Consider the following 17,384-nt stretch of genomic DNA (forward strand, 5'->3'; position numbering starts at 1 on the left):
TTGCTGACTTACATGTCTAACACACAGCTCTTTCTTTTCTTCTTTTTTTTTTCCCCTTTTTCTTTTTACTTTTTTTCTTTTTTTGTCTTCTCTCTTTTTTTTTCTTTTTTTTTTTTCCCTGGTTTTTTTGGTCTTCTTTTTTTTTTTCCCCTTCCCGTTTCCTTAAGGATTTGCAGCACTTGCAGCAGCTTCAGCAGCAGAATCTCAACCTGCAACAGTTTGTGTTGGTGCATCCAACAACCAACTTGCAGCCAGCACAGTTCATCATCTCACAAACGCCGCAGGGGCAGCAGGGTAAGTGCTCCTTGCCACAAAAGCAAATCATACACAACATTTTTTGGGGGAAAAAGTGAAACTCATGTGGTTCATACCAGTGCTCAGCCTGCTCCCAGCCAGCTTTTCCCCCCTAGGTTTATATCCTGAGTATGAGACTGGGTGGTGTGTAATATCCTTTTGGCCAGTTTGGGTCAGCTGTCATGGCTCTGTCCCCTCCCAGCCTGCTTGCTGGTGAGATTTGTGAGAAGCTGAAAATTCCTCCTTGACTCTAAATACTGCTTGGCAATAACTAAAATATCAGTGTGGATTCAACATTGTTTTCATCCAAAATCCAGATCACAGCACTGTACCAGCTATTAAGAAGAAAATTAACTCTATCTCGGTCAAAGGCAGGACAGACTGGGAAAAGATTACAAAATCAAAAGTCCTTGTGGGAGTCTGGAAAAGTACTTAAGCCTAAAGAGCATACAATGAATTTTGTCATAAACTGAACTAATAATTAACACCTTGGGAAAAGAGCTAGAATGCTGGGTTTGTGTAACAGCTGTTATAATAATATTTTGGCAATGCCCTGGGTATGACTTACATGCCAAAGACAGACGAGGCAGTGGTAGGTGGTGCTGTGTCAGAGCAGTTAAGTTGTTGCACAGTAGCTTTGTTCTGAGGACTGATGTGTTCAGGCTGCAATGCATCATGGTGCTGATTGCACCCCATTTGTTGATGCCCACGGAAAGTGCATTTAGCCATGGCTTCTTATGCTGATATACTCCAATGGCCTTTTTTTCCCCCTTTCTCTTCTACATGAACTCTACTCAGTTGTTCAGGTCTGGTAATCCAAAGATTCTTGCTCAGAAGGCAAATCCTGTTATGCTTGAAGAGTCCCGCAGATTCTGGCTGTCCTATAAAGCAGCTCTTTGCACCTCATTTTTTTCCTGTTCCTTTCAATTTTTTCATGCATCATTCCTTCTTACATACTATGACTTGGATAGAACTGGCTTTCCATTACGCTGAAGGGCTCTTACTGTCTGAATGCTCTCACATTTGAATAAAGGGTTAGTCAAAATTACCTTCCTTTTAATAGGACTTGATTTAGGAGAGATTTTATACCAGCACTGGAAGAAAATGGCTGAAAGGCTATTCACGAGAGCATTTAGTGATGTACTGCTTTCTTAAAATGAAGCAGAACTTGTAAACTTAACATACTCTACTGGAAGAAATCAAACCACTAAAATTTAGTTCAAGAATTCTTCAAAATAGGTGCTTGGAGGTTTTCTTTAAATAAATTCTTTTAAGAAAACAGCAAGCACAAAAACATTGTTTTGAAAAACTCATTGGTATTGTTGTCTGCCTACATTTTTCAGCTAAATTCTGCTGGTTTTATAAAATACCTTTGAAGATGCTTTACAGAGAGGAAAACTAAGAGAAGCACATTGTATTAGTTCCCCAAAATGAGTTGTTTGAATTATAGAAGGGAAGGCTTTCTTGTTTGGTTAAAATCTTCTGAAGTAGAATAAGTACTAGATGAGATTTTCATAGTACCTTTTCCAGAGGCCATCTCTGAAAAATCATTTCTTCACTACAATTTAAGAGCTGCATATTGCTGTCATCAGTGACGCAGTGTAGGTAGAGACATCATGTTTTACTGGTAATGTGCAGCCTGGACAACTGAATAGCTCAAAAATGTAGGAAGATTTATATGCTGAATTCTGACCATAGGCCATTAGTGTGTGACAACCTTCCAAACTGAAATGCTTGAATAGATCTCATTTTCTTTATGAGCACTCAATGATAAAGCAACATGTATGTCGTAATACCCCTTATATCACTTTTTGATATGTTTTTTTTGCAGTGTTTCATAGTTATTGTTAGAAGATCTCAAACAGTACATTATTATTTATGAGAAAGATTGAGAAAGTGTGTATTTTTATTTTGTTATTTCCTGTTGCATCTGACTTTTCCATGTTGTTTGTGTCCTATTGCTCCATTAGTCAGCTTCATAAAATAATAAATATTCTAAAGAAACTAGCATAGAATTTTCTTCAAAACCAATGGCATTTGTTTTTGGTTGTTTTTTTTTTTTTTGATGCTGCATTGGTATGGCATGGAGCTTTATATATGTACTCATTTAATAATGAACATAAAAATTCAAATTTGTGTATAGATTATGTATTCTGGAAGAAATTTCTTGCTTTACAGACTATGCTACATATTTTGTGTATGCCACGTAGTCATGTAAATGAGAAACACTGTTTTTAAAGGAGAAGAGTTTTGAGGGAAATAAGTGAAGAATTGTGTATCTAAACAAGGTTGTAGAAGATGTAAACATTTGGTGAAGAAAAATGTTTTACTTGAAGAGGCAAAGGGTACAGAGAAATTCAGTTATCAGCAATTGTATTTAGATTGTTGAAGGGGTTGAACATCGTGAGCTGAGATCCAAGTACCTGCCCCAAGAGTTAACTGCTGTCATGGTAAAAAAAAAATTAAAATAAAAATTAAATTAAAAATTAAAATTAAAATAAAATTAAAAATTAAAATTGTTTTCCTATATCTAGTTGGAGTTTTCCATGTTCTGATAGCCATCGAATCTCATTACAGTGTACCCTCGAGCATAGTCCATTTCTATCTTTTGAAAAAATTTAGGAAATTCAATACCTAAAATATTAATCAATAATCAGGATGTTATTCTACTATCTTTCTTCAACACACACGTTATAGCTCCCAGCAGCAGATAGGAAATTTTCCCCATAAATCCACTGCCGTATGTCTAATGTAGTCACCTTCCTTTTCCACATGATTTCTGGCTATTTAGGGGCTTATACGAAACAAATTTTAAAGTTCCCATTTTTCATGGCTGGTAATTGATAGCATCATAACTGAAAGAATTGTTTCAAGCCTCAGCAGATATGGAGAAGATTGAATGGAAATAGAAATTTGGAGCATTTTCTTATTCAGAGCAACTGTTGTTCATATTATTGTTAAAGTCACCAGCAGGAATGTAGCGCCTTGTAATACCTTTATATCTCTTGTATCTGCTCTTGTATCTAATAGAGCTGTCTCTAAAATAATCAATTTCACATCCCTTACTACAATTAGAGCTGCTTCTTAAAAATATTACCCTCATCAGGTGACTGTTCACCTTTTTGCTTGTGAGATATTGCTAATACAAACCGTATCAGTAAAAATCTGAATGGAAGGGGAAATGGTGCTGTGTTTAATATAAATTAATCTTGCAAACAGGAGTTGTTGAGATCTAAGTGAAGACTGTGCACAGTGAGATTTAGAAGTAGTACTAGGAAAATATCCAGAAATGAAAATGTGGAAGACAAGCTACTAATTAACTATAAACATTGAAACTGGATCTACCTAGTCTCAAGTTATTACTATTTATTATTAAAGACTGCCATTATGATTTTTTTTTATCGTAAAGTTGCCTGAGCCAAATCCTATCCTGTTTTCTTCTTTCATATGTGTTATACAGACTTTGAGACCTCACTCATGTGGAAGTCCTTGTAATGGCTTTGTCTTGCAAGCTAACTTCCAGTGAGAGGATGAACAGCTTTGGCAGAGATAAAGCAGTCAAGTTCTTACATGAAAAAATTCACTCTTTTGGGAGATCAGTTTGAGATGAATTATGCATTATGCTTCTGGGCCAACTTTTAAAAAATTATGCTGAAAAAGTCTGTGCTTGAATGTTTGTTTTATCTTTTGTTTAATTTTAGATAGAACTGAACGCCAGATCACTCCTAAGGGACTCTTGGCTGGCAGGAAGAATTTTTTGGCTTGGACCATTATTCATGCTGCTCTTAGACATTACAGGAAAAATCCTGAATGACAATAGATCCATTTACTATAACTATTAAAAAAGAAAAGACTCTAAACTATTATACTTCTGCATAGATCCTTATCTGCATCCATGCAGTCATTCTTTTAGAGTGCCACACAGGTGATTTGTGTGCCATATTTAATGCAATAATACCACTAGACTCTTAAAACCCAGGACAGAGTGTTAGGAATATGACCTATGTAAAGTATACAATAGCAGCTTTTATAGGTTCAAAAAAATCATGTGGGTTGGAAGGGACCTCTAGAGACCAGGTAGAGTTGTTCAAAGCAGGTCCAATTACAGCAGCTATTCAGCACCTCAGCCAGTTGAATTGAACATGTCCCAGAAAGGAGTTTCTGCAACATTCTCAAGTACCTGCCCCGAGAGTTGACTGCTGTCATGGTAAAAAAAATTAAAATTGTTTTCCTCTATCTAGTTGGAGTTTTCCATGTTCTGATAGCCATCGAATCTCATGACAGCGTACCCTCGAGCATAGTCCATTTCTATCTTTGAAGAAAGCAGTAGGATCTCACCTTCTCATCAGGCTAAAAAAACCAGCTCACTTACCTGTTCCATCCTGTTATGCACCTGTTTGTCCAGCTAGTCTAGACCCTGGCTTCTGGCCTGTTGGCCACTTCCCCATCTTTGGTATTATCCACAGACCTGCTGAGAATAGATTTTGTCCCATCAGTCTTCTTGATAATAAAGATGTTAAGCAGTATTGGTGGCAATATGAGTCTTTAAGGAAACAGCAGTGTTTGAAATGCCAGGATCTCAGCAGGTGCCTAAAAGATGTGTGTTTACTTAGAAAAGGCAGTACTATGTGCTCTGTAAGTTCAGTCACTGAAGTTATTTTGGACCTCAGTGATTTCTTCTCAGAAAAGTAATGAAGGAGAAGCTCAGACCTGGTTCAAGTCATGTCTTAAAAGAGCACAATTGCAGCTGCCCACCCTTGAGAGCCAAGGAGTGCCCAAAGTGTGTGCCTGAAAAGGCTGTGATCAGGGGGAGAGACACATTTCCAAAATATTCCAGCTGCTTTCCCCATCCCCTTCAGTCTGCCACAGGTTGAATTGACTTGTTCTATCTCCAGTTTCTGCCTGTGACACCTTGTGTCAGCACCTCTTACATAGGATAAAATTATGTAAAAACAGAGTAGATTAAACGTGTTCAGATTATTTTGTACTGGTTATTCCATTATAGTTACTTCAGACCATGTGAGTGAGAATAAAATTAGGAAGAGTGTAGTCATCCTGTGCTCTTTAGCAAAATTGTTAATGCCAGAAAAACATCCTCTAGGATTTCTCTGGGGACAGAAAGTCACAAAAGGCCAGTCCTAATTACTCTGATTGCAGTCATAAGACAAGTCAGTAACTTGTAATCGATGGTGTTACCAGTGGAGTAGAACTCAAATGTCATCACTGTTGGCTGCCTGGTTTTCATTTGCTTGTTTACAGCCCCTCTGTAGTGACAGTGTGATGGGTTTGCCCCTTTCTCTTTCAAGCTGTCAGTTTAAAATTCACTATCATTGAATTAAGGTAAAAAACTCTGCACTTAGAGGTGACTGTTTACTAATTAATATTTAGATTTGGGCAGCTAAAATCATCTTTCAAGTGAACAAATATTTGCACTGTAAAAAGCAGTGTGTGGCTGTAGTAGGTGGCTGTCTTGGAAGTTCCTTGAGCAGCTCTGTTCCCTCACTGTGGTTTTTCAACAGCACAGCTGGAACACGTTGATTATGTGCTGCAGAGCAAACTTACATTGTTGTGTGTGGTGTGCTGTAATGTTACATAAGCAGCTGGCTGTATTCTGTAGGTCCTGAGCATCTTGATAGCAACAAGATTGTTTAAAATACATATTCCGCTCTTTGTTAAACAAAAATCAAGTATTGCTGTCAGATGATAATTCTTCTATGCTCGTGTATCCCTTACTGAGGATACATTTTCTCCTTCTTAACCATAGTAATCCCTCTTCCCATGTCTCTTATGGCCTTAACCTTGCACAAAACATCCAGTTCTTCACTTGGTATTTATCAAGTCCTAAATTCTGTTTCCCCTGCCTTTATTCTGCTAAGAGGTAGATCAGGCAGCTGATGATGTTGAATTTAAGTGCTACATAATTGATGGTGGCATAGCAGTACATCCATCTGTTGTTCCCCCTGGGTTTTAGGGACTAGGTATATTGAAGTTTAATTAGTTGGGTTCTTAATTATTATAGTGGAAATTGATAGTTGTAGCCAGGTGGTACGTAAAAAATAACAGTTAGCATTTTTCACAGTAATATTGAGTGATTTGACTAACTGTAGGTATATTTCTGTCAAGATTCTGTCCCTTAAAATAGATACATTTTTGCATTAGAAATGAAAAAAAATTGATAATTTCTAGTTAAATTATATAAAGATGCAGGCATGTATCTTAGTTTCCTCAGAGATTTAATAAACTGTACAATTAGTGGACTGTAAGGGAATTTATTTGTAGATTGACAGCATATTATACATACTGGTTCTACCAGTTACATCTGTTCTTTGATGTTGGCACTTTTCCATAGTAGCAGGGTTTTCCTATATTCATTGTAGTGTTTATTCTATTTGTTAAAATTGAGCAGTGTTCAGTTATCTTACCTAAACTTTAATTCCATTTACTTTTCCAAAAGATTCCTACTTTTTTTGACCCAGATGGGAGTTATCTAGGCTCGTTGTGTCTTCTGGTGTGGTCTGCTTAAGTCTGCCAGAAAGCTTCTTTCTTGTTAGGCAGCTGGCATGGGGTGGTTTGGAGAGGAAGGAGGATGATCAAGAAGCCAAATTTGTGATTTTAATTAGTATTCCGTTGGTGAATTTGATCTCATTAGTGTTCAGTATTTTATATGGCTCCACAATTCGTGGTCAACTCTTGGTTACCAGAAGAGGTGTATCCAAACTCTGCATGCTGAAAGGAGCAGTAAATGATTCCTGCACACAGAACTGGGATGACCTAGATCATTACCAACTCTTTCTGCAGAGGACACTTACACACACTTCTCCCTCTTTCCCTTCCATCACCACTTACACTTCAGGGAAATGCAAGGGGATTTTGGACTGAAAACTCCAAAAGACTGAACATATCTATGCATTGATGAAACAGAAGCTCACATCTCAATTTTTTTTAAACTTTCCATCATTTGGCAAGAGCCTTGTTTTACCTCATTTCATGTTTTAGTGTTTTTGAATGACAAACCATTTTCTCTCGGCAGGTCTCCTGCAAGCGCAGAATCTCTTAACGCAACTACCTCAGCAAAGCCAAGCCAACCTCCTGCAGTCTCAGCCAAGCATCACCCTTGCCTCGCAGGTCAGGCTTTTCCCTACACTTCTTGACTTGCTTTGAGGGGATTTAAACTATGGCAAGTGAATGGACCCTTTGTATTAGTTACCTGAATAGATGTTGTAGCTCTAACCGTGCATTTGTCTTTCTAGCTATAACAGTGCATTTGTAGCTCCTACCTCAATGTGCCTCTTTCAGGCTTTAACGTTCTAAAGTGGATTTTTAGCTGGAAATTTTCATGATTGGTACCTTGAGTTAATGGCACTAGAGCATCGTTTGATTCCTGTAAGGTTTTCTTGAAAATTCAGAGGAGCAAGGTGTGAGCTCCCTCAAAAGCTCCAAAAGGGGTTCACTGACAAGCCTCTTTCTGAAGATTGCAGTGGTAATCTATCTTTAATTTAGTGTGGTTATTTTGCAATCACTGCTAAGTCATTGCCAGTCTTATCAGTTAGCATCTATGAAACTGAAGAGATTGTTAGAAATGAAATATTCAAATATTCTGACAGATGTATATTAAAATATTAGAGCTCTGTGATTAAGTTTTCAGACTATAAGAAAAGCAATTTTAAGGTTGCATGTGCCTGCAAATTTAGTTGTGCTTGACTCTGGGTTTTACTGTGCAGTTCAGTTTCATGGCTGCATGCTGTTTCTCAAATACCATGTAATATCACACAGTATCTTCCTGCCACCTCGGTTACATACAAGAATTTTCTAGTCTGCAATAAGGTGCCTGAGTCTATCAGAGTCTTAGAAAACTACATTTTCTATTATACCACCTCTAGTAGTTTTCATGCACCATGTGGAAAATGGAATTTGTCTCACCTCTAGCTCATACCTCAGCTTGCAGGATGATTCCACACTAAAGATTATTCTTTGATTTTAAAAAAAAATTAAAACCACTAAGAAAGAATAAATTATGTAAAGTGGGTGAAATCAGTGAAGACATATTGCAGTAATTACCCACTATGATTAATATAAATAAAAAATATTAAAAACCTTTAAGTGTGACACGTGTATCTGCAATTCTAGAAAGATCATATATGATTACATTATTTCTCAAGTAATAGAATTATAGATCTTGACCTCCCTCTACCATCTGCTGTGCACTGCAAAACACTGCACTAACCCAGAAGGAAAACAGCATAAGCAGTTACGTAAAGACTGAGCTATATGTAGGCCATTTCTTTTAGAAGAGCCTTTTCTAAACCTTTGCATAGACTTTGCATAATACTCTAGTGCTGCCTGGACTTGAGGCTGTTCTTGTTTGCCCTGAAGGAGTCCAGAGTTTCAGAACTGGGTGTAGGACACAGAGGCATGAAGTCACCTTTACTGAAGAGCCCCAGCAAAACTGACTAGAATTTAACTGGAGTAGATGATTTGTCTCTGCATTTCACCTGATCATGGCATGTAAGGAGGTAGAGCTATGCTCTCAAAACATGTTTCCAGTGTTCTTGTGGCACATAAAGCCTGAACTGTGCAATACCAGATCTAAATATATTTTGTTCACCTGTGAACATTTTCCAAGGTGATAATTTTTTTCAGATATTTATTGTAGTTGCATCGCAAAATGCTTTAGTATGCCAATGTTCAGGAAGAGTGAACCTTCCACAGATTTCCTAGAAAATTACCCTTTATATAGAAGAAGTGTGACCTAAAATGAATGTTTTTCTGCAGATTGCCTTTGCTTAATTTCTTGTGTCAGCGGTATGTTCATTTTATTGTTGCAACTGTCAAAGGGTTAGAGGTAAATCTAGTCTTATCTTCCTGAACAGTTGAGTCAGTCACAAGAGATGGCATTGGAGGAAACTTACCATGTTTGCTGCATCTTCATGTGCTCACTCTTCCAGGATTAAATAGGGGATTTGCATCTTTTGGCCTGATGTCAATCTGCCACCTCACAAGACCAGTAGATTCAATTTTAATTTTTTTCAAAAGGGATGAATGCCAAAGTGTCTATAAGTGATAGAAGTATACCAAGTAGAGAGTGTTCAGCCTTTCTTTGAGCAGGTTCTGCAGCAAGTGAAAGTTGTTGGTTACCATTGAACATCTCTTATGACAGAACCATTAAAAGCCTGTGATACTATTGTAGTTTTCTGGATTGTATTTGCTTGTTCTGGAGAGGAATGTTAATAAATGGAGGAAATTCCAGATTTCAGGAAATGTCCAATCCACTGACCTCTCTCAGAAGAACATCACATAGCTTTTAGGGATTTAATTTCTGTTGATTATCCTCTTAAGTCTGATTTTCATCCTTTCCTTGCTGTCTCAATAGCCAGCAACCCCAACACGCACAATAGCAGCGACCCCCATTCAGCCACTTCCACAGAGCCAGTCAACACCAAAGCGAATCGACACTCCCAGCTTGGAGGAGCCCAGTGACCTTGAGGAGCTTGAGCAGTTTGCCAAGACTTTCAAACAAAGACGGATCAAACTTGGATTCACTCAGGTGAGACTGCGTACCTTAGTGCCTGCCAGTGTGGAACCTGAGGTCTCATCTTTCAAGTCTGGGGGGAGACTGCAATTCCATCATTTCCTAGGAGAACCTGCTTAAATAGGGTTATGCTCTGGCCTTTATGTGGGGGATTTCTAAGAAATAACAGAAAAAGCCATACATCCATCTTACTTCCCTGTTGGTTTTAAAGCATAGCCATTTTCCCAGCAGGGGAAAACGTGCATTTACCAGCTCCAGATGTCATTGCATGTGCACTATTCATTCCATGGAATGTGACATGAATGGGACAAAGCACTTTAAAGCTGCCTTCAGAAGTACAAAGTTGCAAAAATCATACAGTACAATTAACTGCTCTGTGTGTTTAAAAAGTGTATCACATCTGTGCAGTTGCTTTGGATGTCAAAGGGTTTTTATCTCTCAAGCGCATTTTCCTATTAAACATCAATGATTTCTGTATTTAATGCTTTTGCTAAGGTTCCTAAACAAAACCTGAAAGGACTGTCACCTTTGAAGTTTTCTCCTTACAAGGGTGAACTGGAATTGTGGTTTGTTTTGGTTTGTTTAAAAGCTCAGAAATACCCGTAGAGCAGAAGAAAAATAATCTTGAACATAGTGAAGGTGGTTGAATGAAGACCACAATTAAAAGTACAAAGTGCATTTATATGTTCCATTATTCTGTTGAAAGGAACTTGGTTCCAAGAGTCCTTTCTTATTAATATCAAAATTATTTTCCCCCCTGCAAAATTAAAATATCTCCCCAGGTAAACAATTAGTTTTGGCAGGAGTCCATGGTTAAGCATAAGCTTGATTTTACTAGAAGAAAGAGCATGCAAAAATCAAAGTATTTAAAAGTCCAAGCTCAGAGCAGTCAGTCCAACATGTGTGATGGAATAGAATAAGTAAATCTACTCTAGCTGAAAGTATGTGCTGAAGTCAGATTTATTTTTCTGGCAAAGTCCTAAATTGAAAAATCAAAGTTGATAATGAGAGTTCCTGGCAGCATCTTAATTATAAGTCAAGAACAGAATGTTCTTAGTCAAATGAAGTGCATTTTGCTGGCATGTGTGTCTCCTTCCCTCCCTTCTTTCCACTAGAGGGAGGCACAGAAATACAAGTGATGGACACACACAAAAGCTCGAATAGAGCAGCACAGAATAGGGTAAAATACAATAGCTTCCCTATAGCCTGACAGAGGAGGTTCGTGTAGATCTCTCATTATTATGTTTAATCTGCCCTGCTGTGAGATGATTATAAAAGCTCAACTAGACTTTTTAAGCTATGTGTTAACCTTTCTTTATTGACCTGGTTATGAATTTTCATGGTGAGGAAAAATGAGCACAACTGCTCAGGCTTACATTTCAGTATTTGCTTTTCAGATTAAAAAAGGGGAATCTTGAGAATGTGATAAAATTGCATTCAGTCATTCCTATCCTGCTCTGAGTTTGTATGTGTGTAATTAGGCCGTTCTAATAACTTTAACCTAATTGCATAATTGGATGATAATTAGAGACCCTGATTACTTTGGTTTCCTATAGTTGGATAAATAGACTGCCTTTCAGAGGATAAAAGAAATTTATTTCCAGCAGTACTGTAAGCTTTTTCAGACTCATCCCACCCCTGCCTTTCAAAAATAATTGTAAGATTCAGTTTGCATTGCAAACTAATCACTTACTACATTCTGTTGTGTGAACAATAAAACAGGTTTTGAATTTCAGCAGTTCTGCTTCTTCTCCCACCCTGAAATGTGGGTGATGCATTTAAATCCCTTTGTTTGTTTTCCTTAAAAATACCTCCATGTTTGACGTACAGGGACACAATGAGCAAACTGCACCTTAGCATCATTTCAGGCCTGGGACTAATTGCTCAGTACAGATTCAAGAGACGTGAGTGAACATTTTGGACAATGTTATTTTTATTCTGTGAAAGGTATTGCCTCTGTGCTAGACCATCTGAGCTTCTTAACAGACCAGTACACACAACAATGATGTACCTTATAATCAGTTGCAGTTCATTACCAGAGCTTCAGTCAGCCTACAGAGTCGATCAGATGTGTATTCAGTGCCTTTATACTCTGTTCCATCCTATCTGTGGGCCATCCCAATATATAAAATTCTCATCCCAATATGTAAATTCCTTTGCCTACAGCTGAAATGCTGCCACCTTTTGGCATTGACAAGGAAATGGTTAACTATTCATTTTAAATCAGAAGGCAAATGTTTGTAAGAACAACATAAGTCCAGAATTAAATTTAGTTGGGGGACTGGAGCAAATTTCATAACTCTTTCCTGCCAAGACATAAATCAACTTATCTCTAAAATGGTTTACATAGCCAGGTTTTCTTCTTCATAAACCTAGAAGAGCATCCACGCTACTCCTCTTGGAATGATTTATGAGTTTTAAAATGCACAGAATCCTGGCATATAAGTAGAGGCATAAATGTGTGTTCCCACATGTTTCCTCTGATTGAAGGGCACACAAACCAATTGTTCTAGTCCTTTTCTAGGAAGGAAATTGTTTTCTTTGCTCAACCTGCACAATTTACTAAGCTTCCCAAAGGTTGTTTTCTTCCTGGCTTGTGTGTGGCCACTCTGCATGCTGTCAGTGTACTCATACCCAGCTGTGGTTGTGGAGCTGACCTCAGAGAAAAGCAAGCTTTATGCCCAGTCCAACTAACCCATTTGCAATTAAACTCCACTAACTGTGCTCCAGCTTTTCAGCCTCTTCTTCCACACTTCTCATACTTTGTGCTTAAAAACGTAAAAATCTAAATAAAGCTGCTTTAGAAATAGTATACTTGAAATATGGGGTTTTTTTCCCAAAGGGCAAGATCTTCCAGCTTTAAAGCAAAGCATGAAAATACTATGGTGTTTTTAATGGCCACAATCAAGAATGGATTGATTTCTTTTTTTTTAAACACCACTTTCCAAGTGTATACTTACATAGCAATATAATATGTACATAAATATTAGGATAAGCAGAATGTCTGCTAGCAGAATAGCTAGCTAAAACTGAGTTTAAAAAGCAATAACAGATGTAAAGAGATGATAATCTGCCTGTAAATCTCCTGGATAGCTTTCTGGCAGATGGGTAATGATAGTCAAGACTGCAGTTAATCATTACTTGAAATGGTTCAACTTCTTGTCTGCTTTGAAATTTGTATCTATTGGGGAGAAATTTGGTTTGAACCTCAGAAGATACTTGCAGTTCAGATAAGAATATTTCTTCATCTATTTAAATGTGATGTATGTTTGCAGACATCTTGTCCTGAGTATTTTCTACAAATTTGGGGAAGTAAATTCATTGCATTTCTGCTTATTTGAACTTCCAGTGTGAAATATGCAGAAAAACTTAAGCTCTCTTTGGGAGCAGATTTGGCCTTTACTTATTTTAAAAAACTAAGAAAAAAATTACAAGTTAACATTCAGTGGAATGTGCTGCTCAGTGATAATGCTAAGAAGACAAAGCTTCAGGGATTTCCTGGAAAGAGTTGCAAGGTTAAACTGACTGAGGTTTGACATTTCTTTATGATTATTGCTTTAGCATGAATCTTGGTAGCGCTGAGAAAGCCTCTGTGAAACTGAAATCCCACACAGCAGTGGTGTCACTAAGAGAACACCAGAATGTGACAGGATTCCTTGCTTTGGAAGTGCCTATGTCAGTGAATCCCTTTTTTCTCTTTCTTTGTCCAGGGTGATGTTGGGCTCGCTATGGGCAAACTCTATGGAAATGACTTCAGCCAAACTACCATCTCTCGCTTTGAAGCCTTGAACCTCAGCTTTAAGAACATGTGCAAGTTAAAGCCACTTCTGGAAAAGTGGCTCAATGATGCAGGTGAATGAGTCTGTGTATTTCTTCACCAGCCTACCAAAATCAGTAGGATCCTGAAAAGCTGCTTCGTTTGTGCCCTTATGGTTTTATGAAGCTACCAGCCTTTGTAGCTGCCCATGGGACAAATGAGGGTGTAGAAATAAGGGTCCACAGTTCCCTTTCCATGTGCCTGTATGCATCCAAAATAGTTCCAGTATGAACTTTCAGAAGTGTGTTCTCTAGACAGCTGAACCATTGCATGGGATGAGGTACAATATGTGTCATGGTTTTCCTCCTTTGTGTATGTTAATGCATATAACTTCTAATCCTCTTCTAGCTTTCTTTTTCAGATGTGTAGTAAAGGGAGCGTTGCATGATTTGTTGTTTCAGTAGGCAGAGCTTATTGCATCCATCTCCTTCCATACCCCTGTGTGCATTCCTTTTATCTCTCTCCAGTGGTTCAGATAAATAATATTTTTCCCAGTAGGAAGATTTTTTTGTGGGTTAGGTTTTGCTTTTTCCCTCCCATATTAGGTTTTTTTCCTGGGATACAAGTTATTCACTATGCCAGTGTTGGTAGTGTTCTTTTTTTTTTATTTCCTACCAGCAAAAGGAGCTTGTGTGGTGGCCCTAGGTGTTAAAAGAGAAAGTATTTGAGAGTACTGTCAGCCAGATTTTTCTTCCAAGTATGCAATTGTGCATAGCATAAAACTGTTAAGCAGGATATGTTAAGCAGGTGGCAGGGATGGTGTGTGCCTTCCTATTTTTACCAAAATGGAGAGGGCTTTATGCTGGCACCTACAGCATTCTCTGAAATTTTGAAAGTAATTTCACGCAGTGTTGAAAATTTGTCCTGCATTGAGAAAAGGAAGTGTCATTCTGTTGTGCTGACAGGAATTATCATTAGGTGTTGTAGGTCTGTGATAGAAAACATAAATACCTCCACACTGAGTGCTCAAGTTCACAGGACAGTGATCCCCAAACCTTCCAGCAACATTGGATGAGTCCAGTGCTGCAAGAGTGTCATAAGGGTTATTTTTCCTGCTGGCCTGAAGAAATACTTGTAGTTGTCTCTGTGAAGTTGAGTGAACAGTGTCGTGGTTCTTCACATCCTGCAAGCCATTGTCTTTGACTCTGACTCAGTTCCATGAAAATCTTTGGAAGAAAGATTCAGGTGACCTTAGAAGCTTCTGTTTTACTTTTAGGTAAAAGTAGGCAGGAGAAGCATACCAGTGGTTCCAGAATTTATTGCCATGGAACTCAGCTGGTTCTCAGTGAAATTTTCAGTATGAGGAAGAGTTTCCACACATTTACAGGTGCCATTACTATTTAAAAAAATCTAGAAAATACTTCCCCATTTGAGTCTATCAGAATAATCATGGGCATTATGATCTTTGACACCTGCTTATCACCCACAAACCCCAGTGCAATGAAGGAACTCCAGCCACAATTAATAATTTTGTTTAAATTCCCTGCTGAAACTTACCATTTGGTTAGATTGCTCTTCCTGCTGCAAAGTGGGGTTAAATGTTCTCTCTTTGCTCCTCTGTGAAGCCAGAAAAGACAGGATTAGGGGTTAAGAGCCCTGGTAAAGTTAAGAAGGGAGAGCTGCTTGCTGTGTGGAGTGGTTGGTAGCCCTGAGTGTCTCCTAAGATGTCCAGAGAGAAGAGACTGAACACTCTGGAGCTGGTTATGGACTTCTCTTCCTCAAGTGTTTTGTCGAGTGGGTAAAAGAAATTTCAGGCTCCTCAGACTTTTTTCAGAACTGCCTGTGACTATGGCTCATGGATATCAAGTGCTCCTTTTTCCTTTAAACTGGGGCTTGCAGTGAGTCAGTGGGGAGTAGAATGAGATATGGGAGACAAACTCCGTATAGGTACTATAAAAGGGATGCTGTGGTAGCATACAGGAGCAGAGGGCATCCTCTGGGCTTATTTGTAGCTTTTTAGTTTCAGGTATATGTTGCAATTTGTAAATACAATGATTAATGCATGTGATCTTCATGAACCTCTATGTATTTGGAATAGATACAGAACAGGTCTTAACATATCTTGCACAGGTGAAGAACACTTGCATTAGACTGCACTGCATTCAGATGAAATCTCCTGATTTTTACTACTTTCTTCTTTTTCAGAAAACCTCTCATCTGATTCAACTCTCTCCAGCCCAAGTGCCCTGAATTCTCCAGGGCAAGGGATCGAAGGCTTGAACCGTAGGAGGAAGAAACGCACCAGCATAGAGACCAACATACGTGTGGCCTTAGAGAAGAGTTTCCTGGAGGTCAGTGCTCCTGCTGCTCTGCTCAGCCTATGAAAACATGGAGAAATTTCGCTTAACAATTATATGCCTTAGAGTGAACCCATTACTGTGGTGTTTAGGAAAGTGCTAGTACTAGACAAGGGGAATACAAAAGCCTTGCCAAGAAACGTGCATCAACATCTGTTTCACTTTAAAAACAAGCACAAACCCCCTCAGAAAAACTCACTGGTTCTTGCACTTCACAGGCTGTGTGATTTTGCATTCCAGTATACCCAGACATAGGTTTAAACAGTACCCTTCATGAGGATGGATAAATGAGGCAATAGTCTAAGCACACATAATTTGAGGTTTTTAGATGGAGGACAGAAGCATCTACTGTGGTTTGTCTCTACAGTACCACTGACCAGATTCTGGATCTAAATCACCAATTCAGATTTCTGGAGAAGAAGCTATGATGCAAAACTTCAGGAGGTAATTTCAGAGCTTTTCAAATCCCATTTTCTTTTGTCAGAACCAAAAGCCTACCTCGGATGAGATCGCCATGATAGCTGACCAGCTAAACATGGAGAAGGAGGTGATCCGCGTTTGGTTCTGTAACCGGCGCCAGAAGGAGAAAAGGATCAACCCACCCAGCAGTGGTGGAACCAGCAGCTCGCCCATCAAAGCAATTTTCCCTTGTCCAACCTCACTGGTAAGAGTCAAGAACTGTGTTGACAAAGATCACTGATGGAGGTAGTTCTGCTGTGCTCACTGTGGAAGCTGCACGTGCTGCACCTTCTTTGTACAGCAGACTTGTTCTCACATATTTATGTTTTACTGGCATTTTGAGTGTTCCACCTGAATACTGTCTAAGAGGGATAATGCTTACAAATCAGGCACTAGTCAGGCCTTCAGTAAGAGTGTTTTATTTAGTCAGCTCATGAACAAATATTCTGACTACTAAATTTGCACTTGGGGTTATTGCTTTGAATTTACTTCAGATAATGCCTCCAATTTATATCTGGACTTTCCTTCTTTTACCCAATTTTTTTAAAATAAAATAATAGTAATTTTTTTTAAGTGCTTAATAGCTCTCCCCACCACCTCTTATTTTAGCAGCTCTGGTCAGTGAATGAGCAGCAGTAAAATGTGTCATGCACTGGAACAGGTTGCCCAGAGAGGCTGTGGAGTCTCCCTCACTGGAGATACTCAAGAACCATCTGGATTCAATTCTGTGCCATGTGCTCTAGGACTGACCCTGCAGGGAGGTTGGACCAAGAGACCCACTGTGGTCCCTTCAATCTTACCCATCTTTGATTCTGTATCATTTGGAGACTTAGGTCACACAAATCCAGCGATACCATTGTTGTTACTTCTAGTCAGGAATGATTTATGTAAAAGAAAGGCATGGAATAGAAGAGCAGTTTAGCTAATACTCATGTAATTAATTTCCCACACTTGTATTTACCTCAGGTAAACACAAACTTCATGAAAA

General features: G+C 38.5%; 1 protein-coding gene across 3 annotated transcripts in view; it reads left to right on the forward strand.

The window, feature by feature from the left end:
* POU2F1 (POU class 2 homeobox 1) overlaps positions 1 to 17,384 on the forward strand; it is a 101,942-nt gene that overhangs the window by 78,612 nt on the left and 5,946 nt on the right. For 2 of the 3 annotated variants that reach the window (XM_054514101.1, XM_036392753.2), the window contains exons 7-12: positions 168 to 294; positions 7,325 to 7,419; positions 9,665 to 9,838; positions 13,534 to 13,675; positions 15,786 to 15,931; positions 16,422 to 16,601. In XM_054514101.1, coding sequence (XP_054370076.1) covers positions 168 to 294; positions 7,325 to 7,419; positions 9,665 to 9,838; positions 13,534 to 13,675; positions 15,786 to 15,931; positions 16,422 to 16,601 — 864 coding nt within the window. The remainder of the gene's footprint in view (positions 1 to 167; positions 295 to 7,324; positions 7,420 to 9,664; positions 9,839 to 13,533; positions 13,676 to 15,785; positions 15,932 to 16,421; positions 16,602 to 17,384) is intronic. The other variant, XM_036392759.2, reaches the window with a different exon arrangement.

The sequence above is a fragment of the Molothrus ater genome, chromosome 2, assembly GCF_012460135.2.
Source record: "Molothrus ater isolate BHLD 08-10-18 breed brown headed cowbird chromosome 2, BPBGC_Mater_1.1, whole genome shotgun sequence".
Lineage (NCBI taxonomy): Eukaryota > Metazoa > Chordata > Aves > Passeriformes > Icteridae > Molothrus > Molothrus ater.